This window comes from Sinohyriopsis cumingii, chromosome 6 (assembly GCF_028554795.1).
Source record: "Sinohyriopsis cumingii isolate HCF-2022 chromosome 6, ASM2855479v2, whole genome shotgun sequence".
In the NCBI taxonomy this organism is placed as follows: Eukaryota; Metazoa; Mollusca; class Bivalvia; order Unionida; family Unionidae; genus Sinohyriopsis; species Sinohyriopsis cumingii.
Window position 1 is genome coordinate 130,148,226 of NC_142966.1, and position 21,988 is coordinate 130,170,213.

Consider the following 21,988-nt stretch of genomic DNA (forward strand, 5'->3'; position numbering starts at 1 on the left):
TTAGCATAATTTTCGAAGCATTATTTCCGAAACTTTATTATTGTATTTTGGAGGTATCATAAAAGTTGAGCACAATGGTGCCCATAATTCGACTCCAAGGGATGTACTTAATTCAGCCCATAATTAAACCTACAATGTTCATGTGGTGGCACCATTATGTAAATACACTGAGTAGTCTAATTATGAGCATTGAATCGAACCGTATTGTTTGTTCATTGTGTTGTTGTACTGGAATTACATTTTAATGAGTTCAGGTATTTACAATTTCAAAGCAAATTAAAAACGTAATCACCGGTGCATTAATATAAAATGTCTAATGCAATAATACATAAACAAACCATAATTGAGGCAAAAGGGAGAGGTAGTGTTACAGGAACTTGTGATTGCTAAATTCTCGTCATCATTTGATCAAATTATAAACAAATCTAACTTAGGCAGAAAAAATAATACAGAAAATTAAATAAATTACTTTTCAAACAAGTTTATGCCATTTCTCTGTAATAACCATGTACGCCAACCTCAAGATAAGTATACATGTAATTTTTAAAATACAAGTTTGCCTAAATAAATACATTTAGAACATTGTGCATCTAGAGATACCTATAAATTGTATGTCGGCTTATATGTGGGTCATGCACTTTTTAGTGTTTATACCTGTTCAGTTTGGGGGTCGGCTTATATGTGAACGGGCTTAAATGTGAGTATATATGGTACGAGAGAAAACAAATATTTTAACCAGGACAGCCAAGAGAATTTTCATAAAAATTAAAAAAGGTGGGAAGTTTAATTATATTCTAAATTAGCAAACACAGTCTTGCATTTCTTACCTTATCTTTGAGTTGCTTTGCGTTTACAAGTTCTCCATTGTGGGCCACTGCTATCAAACCATGAAGAGTTTCTACTACAAATGGTTGGATATTGACCATCTCAGAACACCCCATAGTGGAATATCTTGTGTGACCTGTACAACAGACAATACTAGTGTTTATATGCTCCTTATTTCCTTGTATGACTCACTGTATCCATAATTCCATCGAAAATGTCCTCAAGGAAGAAAAATTTATATAATTTTATTGATAGATCTCCAAATACTAAATTTCTTGCTAATATACTCACACCAACTTATGAAATAATTTTTGGGAACAATTTGTCTATGCTGGACATTTCCAAAACTACTTTCAAGATAAGGTGTTACTATATTACATGTGATGTTATTTACTTACTCGTCTGCCACAAGGTTTTCAAAATTGCTACATGGAGCTTAGACTAAAATACTTCTTATAATGTCAAGTTGGTCCTGCCTGGACATAAAAAATAGCTGCCACAATGGCCATATTGAAAATCTTTTTACCGCTACTCCTCCTGAACAGAAGCAGTCATAGTGAAATAAGGTTTTCACCACAAAAATTCATGTAATGTCTAATGAAGCTAGTTTGACAGCCAATATGGCCAACACAGTGGCCTCTTGAAAGTTTTGTTTTTGCTATTCCTAATGAACAGTTAGAGAGGATTGATAATCTGTCTAATTGGTTCTAAAGGAAAATACTGTCAAATGAACCTTCAAGATGGCCAGCATTGTTGTCTTCTTGAAAATCTTGTTACTGCTACTTCTGGACTGTCATATCAACATGAGATTTTCAGTGAACGACTTCTTTTGATGTCTGGTTGGTCCTAATTGAAACTGACACAGATCTAACAGCCATTTTGAAATCTTGGTAAATTGCTACTCCTCCTAAACAAAAGTCATAATGAACCTAGAAGACTTCTTATGTTATCTAGTTGGTGCTAAATGAAAATGATGCTGGTCTCAAATACAAAACTATTGCCATGACAGCCAGCTTGAAAATCTTGTTACAATTCATACATGCCAACTCCCTGAGAGGTATAAGCGTTATTATTGCTATTACAAGTGGCAAAAAAGCATAATTTGGGTGTAAAAATGAGTATATATCTATATAGTACATGCTCAAATTACAGCGCGTATTAAAAATATACAATTTTAAAACCAACCTGGCTCTGCAGCTGGCCAAATTTGTCACAAATGGCAAAATCAGACAGAATTAGAACCAGAATTCAAACACAAAATATAATGAAACTTAATTATGTTCAACATTAACTTCAATGTGTAGCTTTGGCTGAATGATCAAGAACTGGAATTCTGCAATAATCATGGTCAGGTTCTCAGAGTGCAATATTACATTACTATCATATTCTTCTTTTAAACTTTGTAAAGAAGCCTTGATTTGTCACTTTTTCTGCTCTGACATGTTTTGAAGCATGAAAAGATCCGTCTGCTCTAATATTTTTCATCAAATAACATCCACAACTCACGAAGTAAAGCATTATGCTTAACATCTGGCACCATTTTCTTTAAAATATAGACTGGTTCACTAACTAACTAGCTTATCAATAAAGTGAATCTGTTTGACAATGTTCATTTTTGAAGAAATCCATCTGTTTTCCTGGAAATGGGTCATATACGCAGGCTCTATAAATAGCATATCAGGAAAATATTCTTACACTATTCTCATGCAGCAGTCACCTTTTATGATTATTCTCATATTTATATGAGTGGAATTAAATAGATGATAATAAAAATGACAAAACAACTTTTTATTGCTTTATTTTTTAATGAAGCAAAAAGGCAGAATGCATATACAGTCTAGTGGAAAATGTAATTTGGTCAAAAACGTATAATGATTACACTAAATGCATTATGGTTGGCATATATGATGATTACTAATATTGAATCTGTTCTATCAACATGGGGGTTGCACCAAATGACTTCTTATGATGCCTGGTTGGTCCTAGATGAAAATGGTACCAATCTGACATCCAACATGGTCACAATCATGAAGAATTTCTTGAGAATCTTGTTATCTCTACTTCTCCTGATTGGATGGTCATAAAGACATGGGGTTTTCACCAAACAACTTCTTATGATGTCTATCTGATCCTAAATGAAAATGTGCCAATCATATCTCCAATATGGTCACTGAAAATCTTGATACCCGATATGGTTTCAACATTTATCAGATGAAAAGATACAGACATATCTTAGTTTCCTGGAAATTCTTTTTGACCAATAGAGCTAAAATATATTCTAATGACCTAGAATTTCAACTGTATACTTACCTATTCCCAGATTTCCTTGCAGTTTGGCCAGATCATCGTCTTGGAAAATGGAACCCACAAGTCCCATGCCTTTCTTGATGCTGAACAAAGACCCCCTCATCCCAGTGCTCGTCACAATCCCTGCACTCTCCTGGCCTCTGAAAACATACAGATTAATTCAGGGGTGGTAATGTGCCTGCCCATCACTACTGCAATCTTGTGTGATTTGGATTTTCAATGTAGCTTTAAAAATGTTTCAGTCATATTGCTACGATGTCTGCAGTGTGGCAGTTTATAGTGATGTCTAGCACTGAGGATCATGCTGCAGACATATAGCATGATGTCCCACCCAGTCACATTATCCTGACACCAGGCCAACCAGTCCTAGCACTAACCTCTTAATCCTGAGCACCAAGCATGGCAGCTGTTAGTACCATTTTTTAGTCTTTGGTACGACTCAGCTGGGGTTCAAACATGCGACCTCCCGCATCTAACCACTAGGCCACCAGAGCGGTCCACTGCAGAGTTAAAATAATGTTTCCAGTATGTGCAATAGCAAATGATAGCCCAATTAAGGCCAGTAGCTGCCAATGGGCACTCAGGTTTCTTCCACATCAAAGATCAATACATCTCAACATCCTAGCTACGTGTATAAAAAAAATCCATGATGTTTTGCTGCATAAACTTAATGCGCTACTGATATTAAATAAACAAATTTATACTAAAATATATTCAACAAAAATAAGGAATCTTTTCAATATGTGTGGAAGCGTTGTCATTAGTCAAGATACTGTTGATGTTGGTTGGTTGCTTGGTTAATTTCTAATGGAACTTGAGCAGAATAGTAGTTATATCATACTCGGATCATTCGATCCTTTCCAAAAGACACTCGAAGGCAGCCAACACAGACTGGTTTGGGTGGGTACTGAACTTACAAAACATTCAATTACAATTCAGATGCCTAACCAATTAAGCTACCAAAGATACTGTTGAAATTAATCAAGCATACCAAGCATAATTTACCATAACTAGGGTAACAGTTGCCTCACTCCACTGCTGCGCCAGAGACTCTGGGAAAGTTACTTGTCCCAAATAATTTTTCTTACTACTCCCATTTAATCTACTTAGTGATTTTCTTTATTTTCTAATGTCTAAAATTCTACCCAAGAACAGCAGATTAACTATTTGGGCATGACTGTACTGTATATATGACTGTATTGTATTCTATATTATTATGTATTAGATTATGTACTGCAATATAAAGTATCTATGACCATACTTTATCTTACATTATTAAGAAATAGATTATGTACTGCTATGTAATGTATCTATGACCATATTGTACTCTATATTATTTAAGTATTAGATTATGTATTGCATTGTATTGTATCTATGACCATATTGTACTCTATATTATTTAAGTATTAGATTATGTATTACAATATAATGTATCTATGACCATATTGTACTCTATATTATTTAAGTATTAGATTATGTACTGCTATGTAATGTATCTATGACCATATTGTACTCTATATTATTTAAGTATCAGATTATGTACTACAATATAATGTATCTATGACCATATTGTACTCTATATTATTTAAGTATTAGATTATGTACTGCAATGTAATGTATCTATGACCATATTGTACTCTATATCATTTAAGTATTAGATTATGTACTACAATATAATGTATCTATGACCATATTGTACTCTATATTATTTAAGTATTAGATTATGTACTGCTATGTAATGTATCTATGACCATATTGTACTCTATATCATTTAAGTATCAGATTATGTACTGCAATGTAATGTATCTATGACCATATTGTACTCTATATTATTTAAGTATTAGATTATGTACTACAATATAATGTATCAATGACCATATTGTACTCTATATTATTTAAGTATTAGATTATGTACTGCTATGTAATGTATCTATGACCATATTGTACTCTATATTATTTAAGTATCAGATTATGTACTACAATATAATGTATCTATGACCATATTGTACTCTATATTATTTAAGTATTAGATTATGTACTGCTATGTAATGTATCTATGACCATATTGTACTCTATATCATTTAAGTATCAGATTATGTACTGCAATGTAATGTATCTATGACCATATTGTACTCTATATCATTTAAGTATTAGATTATGTACTACAATATAATGTATCTATGACCATATTGTACTCTATATTATTTAAGTATCAGATTATGTACTACAATATAATGTATCTATGACCATATTGTACTCTATATTATTTAAGTATTAGATTATGTACTGCTATGTAATGTATCTATGACCATATTGTACTCTATATCATTTAAGTATCAGATTATGTACTGCAATGTAATGTATCTATGACCATATTGTACTCTATATCATTTAAGTATTAGATTATGTACTACAATGTAATGTATCTATGACCATATTGTACTCTATATTATTTAAGTATTAGATTATGTACTGCTATGTAATGTATCTATGACCATATTGTACTCTATATTATTTAAGTATTAGATTATGTATTGCAATGTAATGTATCTATGACTGTATTGTACTCAATGTTATTAAGTATTGGATTATGTATTGCAATGTAATGTATCTATGACAATATTGTACTCTATATTATTTAAGTATTAGATTATGTACTGCTATGTAATGTATCTATGACCATATTGTACTCTATATTATTTAAGTATTAGATTATGTATTTCAATGTAATGTATCTATGACTGTATTGTACTCAATGTTATTAAGTATTGGATTATGTATTGCAATGTAATGTATCTATGACTGTATTGTACTCAATGTTATTAAGTATTGGATTATGTATTGCAATGTAATGTATCTATGACAATATTGTACTCTATATTATTTAAGCATTAGATTATGTATTGCATTGTAATGTATCTACACTGCTCCCTTGATAACTCGCGATCCCGCTTTTAACGTGGAGTCTGTCTTGGCTCCCGATTTTTTCCAGAGAAAATGTATTTAAAATATCTTTAAAATATGCTGAACGTGAAAAAACTACAATAAGAATTGGTAAATTAAACCTTGATGCATTGCTTGTTTAATCATCGAAAATGGTGATTAATGCTCGTAAAAATAGAATTCATATTTTGAAATTTGCAAGTTCTAAAAAAGAATTAATTTCAGAGATCTCAAAAACACTTAATTACGCGTATTTGGACGACAATTTTTGACCTGGGACGCAGAAAATCACTGAAGCGGGAGTCCTCCGTACGCCTGTAATAGGTGCGTGGAAAAATTCAAAGATTTGCCAGTCCTGTTTCAGCCACCCGCTTTGTGGGAAAATGTGCTGATCAGTTAGCTGTGCTGATATTTACAATGCCAGAATTCAGTGACTGAAAGATTCCTTGATGTACATACATGCTGCCATTTTATAAGAGTACATAAAAAAAGAACATGTTGCAATAGCTAGACGACTAGTTCAAAGGCTTTGACTGGCGGCCGGGTGAGAAAATGTACTGATATTTAGTGATTGAATTCATAGGCAGAAAGACCCAGTTTTAAAATCCTAGCAAGACCTCTGTTTAAAGATATAATTTATTAGATAAGTTTTTATGATAAATAGTTGCCAGTATACTATAATAAACAGTCTGGTGAAATAGCGATCAATGAAAACTTCTGGTAAATGCTAACTGGTGGCAACAGAGAATGAAATAAACACCAGTGAAACGTCTTCCTGTGTGAAAGTCATGTTCTCATCCTCTAATTTCATTTCAGTGTAAACATTATAATTGCAACATATTCTGTTCAGTGAAAACATGAAAAGAGTCAATCGACCGTCACATCGAAACCCGTGAGTACTTCTGTGAGAACCTAATTACATGCCGGCTTTGTTTTGATCAACAACTTGGAGAAGTGTTTGTTGCATTACAAAATCGATTACAAGAGACCTGGGGTGCTGGATTAAGGGTCTTGTAGCTGCCTTTGACGTAAAGCAAAACAGTAAAAGAGACAGTGACGATGATAGTGACTTTGAAGGTTTCAGTGAAACTGATGTCATTAATGCTGAGGCTGTTTGGGAGAAATTCGTACAGACTCATGGTCCTGAGATGGGCATTTCTCTTGATGATATGGAGGAGTGGATTTGTGCTGACAATGATTGCCCCACAACCGAATACATGTCAGATGAAACAATAATTAATTCTGTAACGAACAAATTTGCAGCAGAAGATGATTCTAACTGGAGTACCACAAGTGTTGAAAGTGATGCAGACGCAGATGTTGCACCACCTCCCCCCTCTGCACAGGAAGCAATCAAATATTTTGATATTGCCATAAGGTGGCTGGAGACCCAACATGTTGACTACATAAAGCTCATGCAGTTGAGAAATCTGAGGGATTTTGCTCGGCAGCAGAAAAACCAAGGAGTAACACACACAAAAAAATGAACTGATTTTTTAAAAAAAGTGAACTGATATTTGTCAAGCGTGGCACAAACGGCAAGTATTAACTTGTTCTAATTTACGTTGTTTTAAATTTGTAGCCCCATTAAATATGTTAGTACTGATTAACCCTTGTTTTTTGTTTTCCATTTTACTTCTATCGCAATCAAATCTATCTATATATCTATCGTTCGATCGATACTGTTTCTCAAAAAGAGTCGATCTTTTGTATATAAAAAACGTCTAATTTGGATCAAACAATAAAACTAGAATGTATCCAATTCAACATAAAAATTAGTGACGTAGTACACAATGTGTGAAGTGGTACACATTAAGCGAACGGAAACCACGTGGAATAATGTTTTCGATGATCGCCTCAAAATACTGTAATTTATCCTGAAATTAATGTTGCTGTATGAGGAAATAATAAACAAAGTACACTGTTATTAAGAGATATTAATTCACAGTTAATCTCAGCACAATTATAAAGTGAGTATTCAACAGTATAATCTGCCTACCCCCCCTCTTATTTTTCCTTTATGTCGTCGATCACTTTATTGGTTTTGGGCTTATTTTAAAGGTCCCTCGATAACTCGCGCCTCACTTATAGTGCGGTCAATGTTTCTGGACCCCGATGTGCGCGAGTTATCGAGGGAGTGGTGTATGACCATATTGTACTCTATATTATTATTAGATTACGTACTACAATGTAATGTATCTATGACCGTATTGTACTCTATATTATTTAAGTATCAGATTATGTATCGCATTGTAATGTATCTATGACCATATTGTACTAAATATTATTAAGTAGTGGATTATGTATTGCAATGTAATGTATCTATGACTGTATTGTACTCTATATTATTTAAGTATTAGATTATGTATTGCAATGTAATGTATCTATGACAATATTGTACTCTATATTATTTAAGTATTAGATTATGTATTGCATTGTAATGTATCTATGACCATATTGTACTAAATATTATTAAGTAGTGGATTATGTATTGCAATGTAATGTATCTATGACTGTATTGTACTCTATATTATTTAAGTATTGGATTATGTATTGCAATGTAATGTATCTATGACTGTATTGTACTCTATATTATTTAAGTATTAGATTATGTATTGCAATGTAATGTATCTATGACCATATTGTACTCTATATTATTTAAGTATTAGATTATGTATTGCATTGTAATGCATCTACAGTGTATCCCCCAGGGGAGTAAAACTGAAGGTTAAAAAAAAATTTGATGTCAGAACTCAGTAGGGGTGAGTATTGCCAGGAAAATATGTATTGCAATATATTGCAATATGGCATGTCTGTACTGCGATACGTATCAATACATATTGGTCATTGATAGTATTTATGACTGGAATGTTGATATTGTATATTTTGTACTGAAATAATATGCAATTTCCTTGCATTTAATAAAATATGAAGAAAATGAAACCATCTTGCTTATAATTCAACCAAAACATCCAGTAACTGTAATAATCACATCACTTGTTTAGAAAATAAAAATTATATCAACATGTGAAAACTTCTACAAGCAAGAAACAAAATACTGGAAGAGAGTTGTAGAATTATTTTGCCTGATTAGAAAGTCTTCAAATCAATATCATCTAACGATTCATTTCTTGTAGTACAAAACATGACAAGGGATAAACAAAAGAAAAACAACACATAATCACAAATTATCACATTGATGAATATCCTACTTTGATTAGAAAAATGAATAATATAGTAAGTTAATAATATCAGTGATTCCCAACCTTTCTTGGTTTGAACCTGAGAGACTAATTACTTAACACCAATGCCATGTTTAAAAATCATTTGTTTGATACAACACTGTACAGCCGCAAATCGTGAATGATGAAACTAGCAATGGCACGAGTGATAGCTGTGGATCTTGGTGATGAAGATTTGTATTAAGTCTGTGCACCTAGCATAACAGCAATCTTTGGTTGTCGATCTGAAACAATACGTACACTTTTAATGGAACCTTCGACTGTTGCGTTAGAGGTTGTGTCACTCTGTTGCACAGTACTTATGGAAAGTAATGAGCGATGGTGACGCCGTAAATGAGTCGAGAGTTTCGTCGTACCGCCTGCATGCTTGATTTCAGTTTTGCACATATTACACACAGCAACAGTTTTGGCAATTGTATTAGTGCCAATCTCCCCCTTTTTAGTGAAAAATTATTCCAAACAGAACTCTTTGCTCTTGGGTTCTTTACTAGCTCATACACTGGATGCTGCCATTTTGGTAACTACGTTAAGACTAATAAAAGACATTGGTGTGCTCAAAGCTAGTTATGGACTGGCTAATGTTGGTGAAGAAAATAAAACCGGTATACCAGTATTACTAAACTCGTATCGCGATATACCGTTTCAGGTATTTTGTATCGCAATTTACCAGTTAATCGGTATATCGTTACACCCTTAGAACTCAGGATCAAATAAAAAATGTGGGGGTCAAAAATGTCCTGACAAATTTTCATCTGACTCGTACTTTCTCAGCTTGAAATAGGATATTGCAACTTGCACATAATACTCTTTCTCTCTATAAACATACAAATAAACCAACATGCACAATTAACAAAAATATGCACTGTCCAATCAAAGAATAATTTTTATCAGTTTCTTTTTCTTTTAAAGTCGTACTTTTAACAGTCTCCTTATAATCTTTTTGAAGCAATATTATAGACCAACACATTACATACAAGCCAATACAAAAAGCCTAATAAATCTTTATAACCAAATAGCAGTTAATTTACTGCCTGTCATAAAATGTGTACTATCATCAGTTTCATTGTACTTCGTCCTAGAACAAATTTATCAAAAAATCAAGGGGGCTAATGATTCATCTTGTTTTTAATAAGTTGCACTTGAACTTTAAGATCTTTCTCTTATTGTAGCAAAGTTAAAAACCAACAAAATCTGCAATGACCCCCTGACTAATCCAAATAAACGCATTGTCTCGGCAAGTTTACTGATTTCTTTGTTGTGAAAGAATGTCTTGGGTTATAATGTATTTTCCAGATATCTTGTGGTGAACAAGGGCAGATTTTTTAAAATTCTTAAACCTGTCACGAAAGGATTATTCACTTTTGCAGTCTTCGCAATCACGTGATCAGAAGACACACCGGTATTAATCCTAATGGATGTGCCGTATTCCATTCAAGGGAATTATTTTCTCCATATTTCATTAAAGTTAGATCCACAGTTACTCTTTTGTGTTCTGCTTCTTTCACTTTCTTTGCTAATGGTTCGTAGTGCATGACATTTTAATCTGGAGATCACTTTCTAGTGCAACAAGCATTGAGGTTAAACATCAAGATGACATCTTGCTGAAAATCAAGTGATAGCTCGCGAGATTAGGGGAAGCTACTCTGCTATACAAATAGAGGAGCGCAATACATGGAGTAAACAAAGCGGGGAACCAGTCAATGCATATGCTCGAAGCAAACATGATGCCACCCCTCGTCCAATGCATTGGATATTAAATAAATCCTCATTTCATTATGTGAATCCTTTGTGTAAAAAAAACCCACACATGGCAACAAAATGTGAGCATCAATTTTCTCCAGTGTGCATCCCTGACGCACAAATGTGTGTAAAGGGAAACACTGATCTATGACTGCAATGTAATGTACCTACGACTGTATTGTATCTATGACCATATTGTACTCTATATTATTTAAGTATTAGATTATGTATTGCAATATAATGTATCTATGACCATACTGTACTCTATATTATTTAAGTATTAGATTATGTACTGCAATGTAATGTATCTATGACCATACTGTACTCTATATTATTTAAGTATCAGATTATGTATTGCAATATAATGTATCTATGACTGTATTGTACTCTATATTATTTAAGTATTAGATTATGTATTGCATTGTATTGTATCTATGACCATATTGTACTCTATATTATTTAAGTATTAGATTATGTATTGCATTGTATTGTATCTATGACCATATTGTACTCTATATTATTTAAGTATTAGATTATGTATTGCATTGTATTGTATCTATGACCATATTGTACTCTATATTATTTAAGTATTAGATTATGTATTGCAATGTAATGTATCTATGACCATATTGTACTCTATATCATTTAAGTATCAGATTATGTACTGCAATGTAATGTATCTATGACCATATTGTACTCTATATTATTTAAGTATTAGATTATGTACTGCAATGTAATGTATCTATGACCATACTGTACTCTATATTATTTAAGTATTGGATTATGTACTACAATGTAATGTATCTATGACCATATTGTACTCTATATTATTTAAGTATCAGATTATGTATTGCAATATAATGTATCTATGACTGTATTGTACTCTATATTATTTAAGTATTAGATTATGTATTGCATTGTATTGTATCTATGACCATATTGTACTCTATATTATTTAAGCATTAGATTATGTACTACAATGTAATGTATCTATGACCATACTGTACTCTATATTATTTAAGTATTGGATTATGTACTACAATGTAATGTATCTATGACCATATTGTACTCTATATTATTTAAGTATCAGATTATGTATTGCAATATAATGTATCTATGACTGTATTGTACTCTATATTATTTAAGTATTAGATTATGTATTGCATTGTATTGTATCTATGACCATATTGTACTCTATATTATTTAAGTATTAGATTATGTACTGCAATGTAATGTATCTATGACCATATTGTACTCTATATCACTTAAGTATTGGATTATGTACTGCAATGTAATGTATCTATGACCATATTGTACTCTATATTATTTAAGCATTAGATTATGTACTACAATGTAATGTATCTATGACCATATTGTACTCTATATTATTTAAGCATTAGATTATGTACTGCAATGTAATGTATCTGTGACCGTATTGTACTCTATATTATTTAAGTATCAGATTATGTATTGCAATATAATGTATCTATGACTGTATTGTACTCTATATTATTTAAGTATTAGATTATGTACTACAATGTAATGTATCTATGACTGTATTGTACTCTATATTAGACAATATTGTACTCTATATTATTTAAGCAACAGACATGGCCATGATCTACAAAAACCTTGACCTAACTAAAATTTAACCAAGGTGTGATAGACGAATGGGTGACATGGTTAACTTATGTTTATTCCTCATTCATGCTATACTGTCACTCACACTTGCAAACATCGCCAAAGGCAATTACATTTTTTACGCTGAATCTGTACTGTAGGTATCTGATTTTTGCAGTATAAAGTGACTACTGTCCACTAAGCATATTTTCAAAGTTGTGCTAATGATAAAAGACCTGATGCAAAAGGGACAAGTTTAGCATAAAATAAATTATTCATAGTTTAAAGAAACATAATTCGGCGATATGGGAGTTATTAAAGAAAAGACTAAACAAAAATATGAACAATATGTGGTATAATAACATGGGTCTAACTAGGACAAATTTACTTCACGGCTGGGCATAAGGCCAAATAAAAATGAATGAGCGGTTCATGTTAAAAGACTGACCCCATTTTGTCCTGCTGATGGACGACAAAGAAAATAAAACCCAAAGGGATGTAACCATGATCAAAGTTAAATTCTGGACGAGAACGACACTTATTTTCTAGTTTATAATTCATTTAAATATGTCTGGACAAAACACACAAAAAAAATGTTTATACCAAACTATTTATCTTATTTTCCCCCAATGTAACCAGAACCATGCATATTTTTTCAATTTGGCCTAAAAAGAACTGAAGAAAATGGAAAGAAACCTGTGCTGAAGCCCCACAAGGCCCATACATATTGTGTGTGCGACATCAAGCTCTGTTGGCCAGTTACCCACTGCAACACAACCAAAAACTCCACATGCCTCCCGTAATCCAGCATCATCTGTCATGGTTCAGTATTTGTGTTGCAAATCCTTTTTGTTATGGTTTTACTATTTGCCTTGATGGAAATCCTCAACAACTGAAAAGAAATTGGGACTGGAAAAATCATTTAACCAAAAATGAAGCTATCAGAAGACAAAATGTTTACATGCGTATATTTTGTATACACAGTTTGAGGTACCTAAGGTATGACCTTCATGCCGAACATATCTTCCGTTTTGCAACTGTTACTTCATTGCCAGAACAATGCAATGGCATTTCTCTCCAATTGGCACTGCATTAACAATCATGTTAAATATAATAGGCAATTTCTGAGGTCAGTATACAAAATTTCCTAAACCTTAAATATCACACTGGATATCTCTGCAGTTATTTCATGACTAAAAACTTGTATGTGAATATAATATATTAACCTTTCGTAACTCGTACACTAGCTGTTAAGAAGCAATTCAAATGATGTAACTTTAACTGCATTCATTTTTTGTCCATTCCAATGTGATGTCTACTAGTCTTCTATAACTGATGTTTATCTGCATGAAACAGATATCTCAAAATAACTGCAGAAGGTATGATTAGGAATTAGAAACTCCAATACAGTAGCCTATGTTTTAAAAACTCCCCTAATTTCACAATAAAAGAATTCTCAATTTTAGAAATGGTGGATCAAACAATTTATTCTTGATATCATCTCGACCTACAACCATATAATTTACAACATATATTATCTATATGACTGATATTTTAAATGATCCAGCAGGAAGTTGCAGCAGCTCAGTTGGTAAAGTGTTGGACATGTAATCCAAGGGTCGCAGGTTTGGTACACACCTAGGCCAGCCCAGGTTGGCTGCCTGTGTTCTTGGGAAATGGACTTCACTACCATCTCCTTGCAATTATGTCTTTTAAGTACTGTTAAAACCAGCCAAACAAAACAAAAGAAACATGACCAGCAACATTAACAGACAGACAGAATCATAGATAAATATTCCTTGAAAATGCACTGGATCCATAATGAGATTGCATGTTTCTGGAATTAAGATAAATGCAAAAAATACTGCAACACCTATTGTTTTTCAGTAACCTAAATGCTCTTTACTCTCAAGGTGTCTGAAAAAGACAACTGCAAAATAAAATGAAGTGTTGAATTTACAAAACTGTACATGGGTTTTATGTTTGATGGTCTGTATTGATTGAAAATTGCAGATCTCGCTCCTTATGGACTAGAACTGCAATGTTAAAATGAAATAAATAAGGTGCAGTATCTACAATTTCCAAGATTGAAATTTAAATCTGTTTTATGATAACTGACATTTTTTAATCATCCAGATCATGCAGAGTACCTTAAGGAGCTAGTGCTCAATAGGGATGTCTTCAAAATGCAATCGATCTTTCATAATACAATACAGACACATCAGAATGAAAAATATAATCTGTGCTATGATCATCCTTTGGGGGGTGGGGGGAGAGAGGGTGCTGTTGAAAAGCATGAAAGTGAGACTAATAGAATCTATGTTCAATGCACGAAAAAACAGAAATAAACACATTTGATATTATGACTGTATTATCACATTTAATCAATGGATGTCATAAGAAATTAACAATAAGTAATTAATATCCTTTATACGGTTAATTTGTAACTTTCATCAGTTCTAATTGCAACATATTCTATGGAAGGCAATGGTACAATACAACTAGCTGGTACAGTTCTAACAAAGTGTCTAGTCACTGAGGAAATTTATAATTCACACGTTCTTGGAAATTTGTATTTTCTGTCCTTGAAATATGGTAAGTGTTTGCAATCGCATTATTATGTTTGATTTGACTTGGGCAAATTTTGTGTTTTGGACAAAGAGGACATAAAAACGCTTCTACACAACACACTTGCAGTAGCTCTGAGTGAGTTTGGATTTGCATAGTCAGTGATGTGTATTGCCTGTGTGTCTGGTGCACTATCAAAAAGCTCAGCTTGTGTGTGTGGTGTCTCAATTTTTTTATGGTGTGTTATCAAGGTTGGAGACACCTTAAATTGCTTTATGAATTAATTTCTTTTTGTTATATACCTGTTGTTGTTGCTGTTTGATTTTATAACAACTCCACTAGGCACCACAGAAGGAAGAATGGGTTTCTTCTTTTTAAAACTAGTTCCAAGTGCGTCGACACCTATAAATGAACATGCTGCCCTTAGGCTGATCAAGAGTAAGGTTAGTAAGGCTGCTGAATTTCTCTGTTGGGCGAGAAAACTGAAAGCAAAGCCAAATAATGAATTGCTGGGATTTTCTTTTCAATCAAGTTATATTTTCGAATCTTTTATCCCACGATAATTTTGTGAAACTAATAAGTGTGGATCAATATTTGTTCTACAAAATGGACCAAGATTTTTCCTCCCCATGCTGTCCAAAGGCCAGAAATATTTTTTCAACCAGTTACTCGAAAACACCAAAATATGCTCAAAAATTTAAATACACCAAAATACTGAATTATATACAAGATTTTGGAATACATATTGATGTAAACATTGAAATTATGATTAGTAATAGTTTTCATATAAATGAGAAGCAAAATAAAATTTGATTTACACTAGCATTTATTTATCTTTTACCAATTTCAAGCATAAGTTATGCATAGATGTCATTTGGTTGTACTCAATTTTTCAAAAGTTACAAAAAATTAACGTAGGCTAAGACGAGAAAAGATGACTTGAAATGACTACTGAAGCTTATTTATTCAGTGAAAAATCTTTTCCCCATTGTTATTCTGTCCTTTTGACCCAGTGATCAATGTTGACAAGGTAGTGCAAACATCCTTCACTGAGGCAATAATTACCCACGTTTCTCAGGAAACGATATCTCTCTTCCAGCACACTGGTCACTAATTGCCAAAGCATTTTGACAAACTTTGGTAAATCAGCTAGTTTCCATTTTGTGGCCGATTTTAGGATGTGATTTGCACTCTTGAAGTTGTTTGACCATGTGCTTGTAATTTTGCTGTCACTGACCAGGTCAATGACATGCTCTTTCAGTATTGCATACCATTTTGTGTCAAAGTAAGTGCGAAACTTTCTGTCATGGATGGTGGAACGTAAATGGTCGAGTCTGTCTTGGCGGGTGTCAACAACTATTTTTTGTACATAATCGTTTAAACCAAGCACTTCCTGGCAATCTTTTAACAGAAACCCAACTATATCTTTCATGTGTCTGTGTTTTGCTTTTGACAGTGAGTACAAAGAACATGTGCTACCAAACAAACAGCCCTTTATTGCGGGTTTGAATGCCAATTCCTATCTGTGCAGATTGTCATTAACTCCAGCTGGTTATCTGTCAAGTTGTCAACAATGTCATGGAGGAACAAAGAATGGGCCTTGGTGCTGGAGTTGGTATGGATGAAAGTTGGGCTGAACACAATCGCATGGTCATCTGCAGATCGCTTTTTAATGGAGAGGTCTTTGAATATTGTCATAGTTACATGAAATCACAGAGATTGTCGGTCTTGTCCATTCCAAAAATGCTACCACCTTCAATATAGTACCACCTTCAATATAGTAGAACCTCTTAATGTCTGTGATCTGTTGTTCCTTGTAAAGAGTCACGACCAAGTGTTATAAGCCATTCATATGTTTCAGTTTGGATGAATCTGCTTATTTTGGTCATTTCTTCCACACAAACAATACGATCGGCGATGTTCCCCGATTGGGATGGGCTACACTTTGTTTTTGCTATTGAATGTTTAATATTTCAGAGCTGTTTCTCACTTCTTGGATCCATTTCGCAGATGGGCAAGTTTTTTTTTTTTTTTACAAAAAGCATACCATTCGCAAAAAAGGATCTTTTTGGAAATACTTTATATACAAAAAAAGATATATTAAATTCTATGCAGAAGGAATTATTTTACAATATAATTTAATCTGTGAAATAAAAGTATTAATTGAAACTGATGATAACTTTTGTAACTTTTCATAATTTTTTGTACCTTGTTGCATTTTAGTCATACCAATTATGGCATTGTATTATATAAATCAATCTTTTCATGTTTAGACTGCGCTTTTTTGGCACTCATATTAGTAATAATTATGATTATACCTCTCAGGGGACTGACATGTATGAACTTAAAACAAAGCAGTTCTGGTTCACATTTAATATAATTTCCCTCTGATCGGTTACCTGGGTAACCAATCATTAGGATAGCTGGGTACCCGGTTGACTTGTTCAAAAATTTTGACATCTCTATTCCAGAGCTGTTTTTGTCTATCATTACTCTAACACTATTGTTTGTAGCAGAATCATCTCTGGTCAAGAAGAATAGAATCATGAATGTATGAAATTAAGTGTAAATATCAAATTTTGCCAAAAAATGCATAAAACGTTTTTATTTTATTTGTTAAATACATTCCCTGGTATGTTTTTCTCTGTTTCAATATCCCGACTTATAAAAATACTCCCACTCTTGCCGGGTTCGTTTGTCCATAAAGTACGACCAAGTAATCTTATTACATGAATTTTTTCATAAAATAGAAAAAAATTAAATTCGTTTCAAAATAACATGAATCCAAGTTTATTTTGCATTTGTATCATTATTAAAACACATTCAATTGACTATGGTAAAAACCAGTGTATTTCTGTTTTTAAGCTAAGGTCGATGTTTCTAGTAACCTATTTTCAACCAAACCCCCACCCCACCCCTTAAATGGTCGGTCCTATTTCAAGTCCACTTTTAATTGTGTTAATTGTATCAGTAACTTCGACCAATATGACAACAATCTACATGTGGAAAGACCGCTAACATACAACCTTCGTATTCAAGTCAGATCTAAACACATAATGAACACGTCGCCTTTCTACGCACATCATATTATATGGACCGTGACCTTGCAGCATTACGCACGTGGCTTGTATGCCTATGAATGAAAACTTATAAACTGTAAGATTATACTCAGATGTGTTATGCTTGAACAATTGTCTCGTATCTATGAAAAAAAATATTACCATTTGCTCCTTAAGACCCTTCCATTATTATCATCGTTCCAGCACCCGTTGTACCGCACACAACTGATTGAATGCACCGCCAGTGTCTGTAAGTGATGCTCATTGGTTAGGGGCTCTAAGAGGGGGTCATCACAAGTCACATCAATAAATAATATTATTTTGTCGTTGTAGCTTTGCTAGAAGAAAAATAATAATAGCTGAGAAGTGAAATGCCTGTATTAGTGCTTAAACATATACCAACACTAAATATTATTAATTATTATTATTATTACTAAGAGATGATTTCCAAAGCGGATTTTGAGGGTAGTGACTATAAAATTTCGTCTCGTAAACACCATAACATTAGCCCTAATTTATGCGGGAAAATTTTGTCACGTGGTGGTGTGTTGTCTTCTTTGTGACCACGTGTGTTGTGGCAGAAGATTGAATCTTAGAAGCGCATTTTACAGGACACGAAATTTTGTCATCAGGCTTAAGCGAGTTATTTTTGTTAAATATTGCAACATGGGTACCAAAGGTAAACTGTTGTTGTGAATTACTGAGATATGAATAGGTTTTGCTTACTCTGTAGACCCGTGACAATTTCCGCGCGTGCCTGCAAACGCAAAATGTCAATCGGGGATCATCATTTATGAGATGTGATATATATGTTGTTTTTTTTAGTTAACAAGTGTATATTTTAATTTATTTATGTGTTCTGTATTTAATATAATGTGAATTCGCTTTTATTTGTTGATAAAGTTGACAAAATTGTGGGGCCCCAACAAAGGTATATGTGTAGTACCGGTCTCCTTTTTGCTGGTCTGACTATACTAACCCATTTGTTTTGTACCTCCTACTGATTTCAATACTGGAAACCTTTAATGTGATAAAAATTGCAAAGAACTTAGTCAATTCATTCATTGATTTATAATTTCTAAACTAACTGAGTAGAGTGGCCCTAACACCATCATCTGCACTTTTCGTGCTTAAGCCTCAACTTCCTAAGGGGCAGGGACCAGTTTTTATGTACAAATTTAATGCCGCAATCAGCGATCTACTATAAAAAAAATCATGCAGAAGTCAAATACACAAGTGAGGTAAAAAAAAAAAGGTCCATATTTTTGGATGCCTATATTAAAACAAAGCGTAAGAATATTGTCCGCTTGATGAAAGAAGTCAATGCCAGTTTATAGCAGAAGTTTATGCACCCCAACCCCAAATTTCAACCTGCAGTTTTCATGTCCGAAGGTCATTTTTGACACCATGTGATGTTCACAGTGCAAACACAAGCCCTTTTCCTAGATGACAATTCTGCAAAACGGTGTGTACTAAACAGGCCAATGCAATTGAAAATCATCCAAGCGATTTTTGAGATATTCTACTTGCCCCAAACCCATGTGTTTACTGCTGTGGGAGGCTAGAAGTTCATCCCAGCCGACAATTGCAGGGTTTGCAAAGATTTGAAAAGTACTTGAATTTTCAACTGCTGGATAAAAAGTGCTTAATTTTTGAAAATCCTCTTGAAAAGTGCTTATTTTTAATGTCAGTGGGAGAAATTGCTTGAAAATGAGCAAAAATCCTTAAAAAGTGCTATAATTTTTAAGAACATAAAAGACCAAATTTTGTACAAATATAAACCTCAGTGAAAAAATTGAAGAAAATGTCCGATCGACTATAGGACATGCGTTACTAATGGTATGGAATAATGGCAGCCAGCCTGGAAATGGGTGAACATAAAATAGAGTATATTTGGTTTAGGTTGACCAGGATTGGTTAATAATGTAAGTTATGTTGTAGGAAAAAGAATCTTTTGAGAGCTTATCCTAGTTGTAAGTGAAAAAAATAGAGACATTGTTTTATTGATGGAATTTCAGTCCCTTAACAGCCTTGAGGTTGGAACAATCATTAATAAAATTAGCTTCTGACTCTTTGGTGCAGAATTGAAGCACGTGTTTCAAACACATGAAGGTCCAGAATATGCAGCGGCTCATATCCTTTTCTCTACACAGAAGCTGAAATCCAGGTTTCGTCTATACTGATAAATATAGGTTTGATCATGAGTACTCCAAAATTTTAAGTTATTGAATTTTTAATATGGTGTGTACATAGGTTTACTATGGGCACTGAATTAGTACTGTGAGTTATATATGCCTTTTACTTTCTATGGCTTGGTCAGTAACTAAGAAAAGGGAGATTACTCATGATTTCCATTTAGCACCACTGTGGGAATGGCAAATGGCGACTTTCTGTTTCTTGCATCACAACCTCGTGGCTTTGGTTTCTACATGAAAATGTTGCCAGGGAAGTGTGTTTTTAATTGTGAATGGAAAGGCTCTTATAAGTGGATCAAGGAGACCCAGGATAGACACAAAGCTTTGTGTTGTGTGTGCAACAGACTTATAAGCATCGGGGATATGGGTGAGAGTGTTCTTAAATCACACCATAAAGGTGCAAAACACCGGAAAAGTGAAACATCAGTGTCAGGAATGAGTTTGGTATATTTTGCAATAAAAACAGACAAAATCAAGACATGTGCCAGAGACACTGACATTATATCTAAGAGTCGCATTCCGATAAATGTTACCTTCAACCACAGTCAACATCTGCAAATATTTCCAAATTCCTTTTCAAGAACAATGTTCTGAAGTCAGAAATTTTGTGGACAATGCATACTGTGGTCACATATGCATCTTACAAATCAAATGAGCATATAGCTGACATTTTTTATGCTATGTTCCCAGACAGTGCTTTGGCTGCCAAGGTTTCGTGTGCAGAACAGAAGGGGCCCCGAGTGGTCTAAAGCACTCTCCGTTACGGGTTACTGTCATCTCACCTCTGTCTGCGTGGGTTCAAGTCTCGGATTCGGCCAATGTAGGTATGTGAGAAAGCTTGCCAGTAGCTTCTCATGGGTTGGTGGTTCTTTCTGGGGTTTTCCAGGGTTCTTCCTCCACCATTAATACTGGCCGCCATGTATAGCCTATCATGTGCTGAAAAATGGCATTCAACCCAACAACAACAACAGTAGAACGGAAAACATCTTGTGTTTTTGGCATTGTATAACACCTTTAAAAAATTAAGAAAAAAGCAGGCCAGATTAGATTATGAAATACTTGTGAAGATAGCAGAAAAAACACTAAAAGGCAACTTCTTGCACAGGCCAATGCTAATAGAAGAGGAGCTGAGGAAAAACTTGGAATTTATGAAGGTCTTTGCAGGAAGATGGATGCTAAGATCAAGGAGGTGAAGAGGAATTAAGTACAGAAGAAGAACTAGTTAATAAACTTTTTGTTAATTTGACTTTTTGTTTATTGTACCTATGTGCTTTGAGTAATGAGATATATCCAACATAGCAATTGTAATCCTAAAGTTTAATGTTGAAATCTTTCTTCAGCTTATTTGTTGTTTTAAAATCTTTTTGAAATCTTGTAACAAATAGTATATAACATGTCTTTTCACGAAGTGGGTAAATGACTTTGTGAGAGAATTTGAGAGAAGCAGCCCTTGAGATCACTTGTCAGTATTAGGATTGCAGTATGATAT

At 33.5% G+C, this 21,988-nt stretch overlaps 2 protein-coding genes across 3 annotated transcripts in view; one reads left to right on the forward strand and one right to left on the reverse strand.

Annotated features, from left to right (window-relative positions):
• The window catches only part of LOC149797961 (amidophosphoribosyltransferase-like), a 64,330-nt gene extending 45,717 nt beyond the window's left edge, over positions 1-18,613 (reverse strand). Inside the window, exons 1-4 of one of the 2 annotated variants that reach the window (XM_089963043.1) lie at positions 18,467-18,613; positions 13,374-13,569; positions 3,136-3,272; positions 828-961 (exon numbers count right to left, since the gene is read on the reverse strand). In XM_089963043.1, the coding sequence (XP_089819169.1) occupies positions 828-961; positions 3,136-3,272; positions 13,374-13,498 (396 nt within the window). In that variant the 5' untranslated portion in view covers positions 13,499-13,569; positions 18,467-18,613. Of the gene's footprint in view, positions 1-827; positions 962-3,135; positions 3,273-13,373; positions 13,570-18,271; positions 18,338-18,466 lie in introns of those variants that run through there. The other variant, XM_089963044.1, reaches the window with a different exon arrangement.
• Positions 18,614-18,825: 212 nt separating this feature from the next.
• Positions 18,826-21,988, forward strand: part of LOC149797962 (multifunctional protein ADE2-like) — a 44,093-nt gene continuing 40,930 nt past the window's right edge. The window contains exon 1 of the mRNA XM_089963045.1: positions 18,826-18,983. Within this exon, the coding sequence (XP_089819171.1) occupies positions 18,971-18,983 (13 nt within the window). The 5' untranslated portion in view covers positions 18,826-18,970. The remainder of the gene's footprint in view (positions 18,984-21,988) is intronic.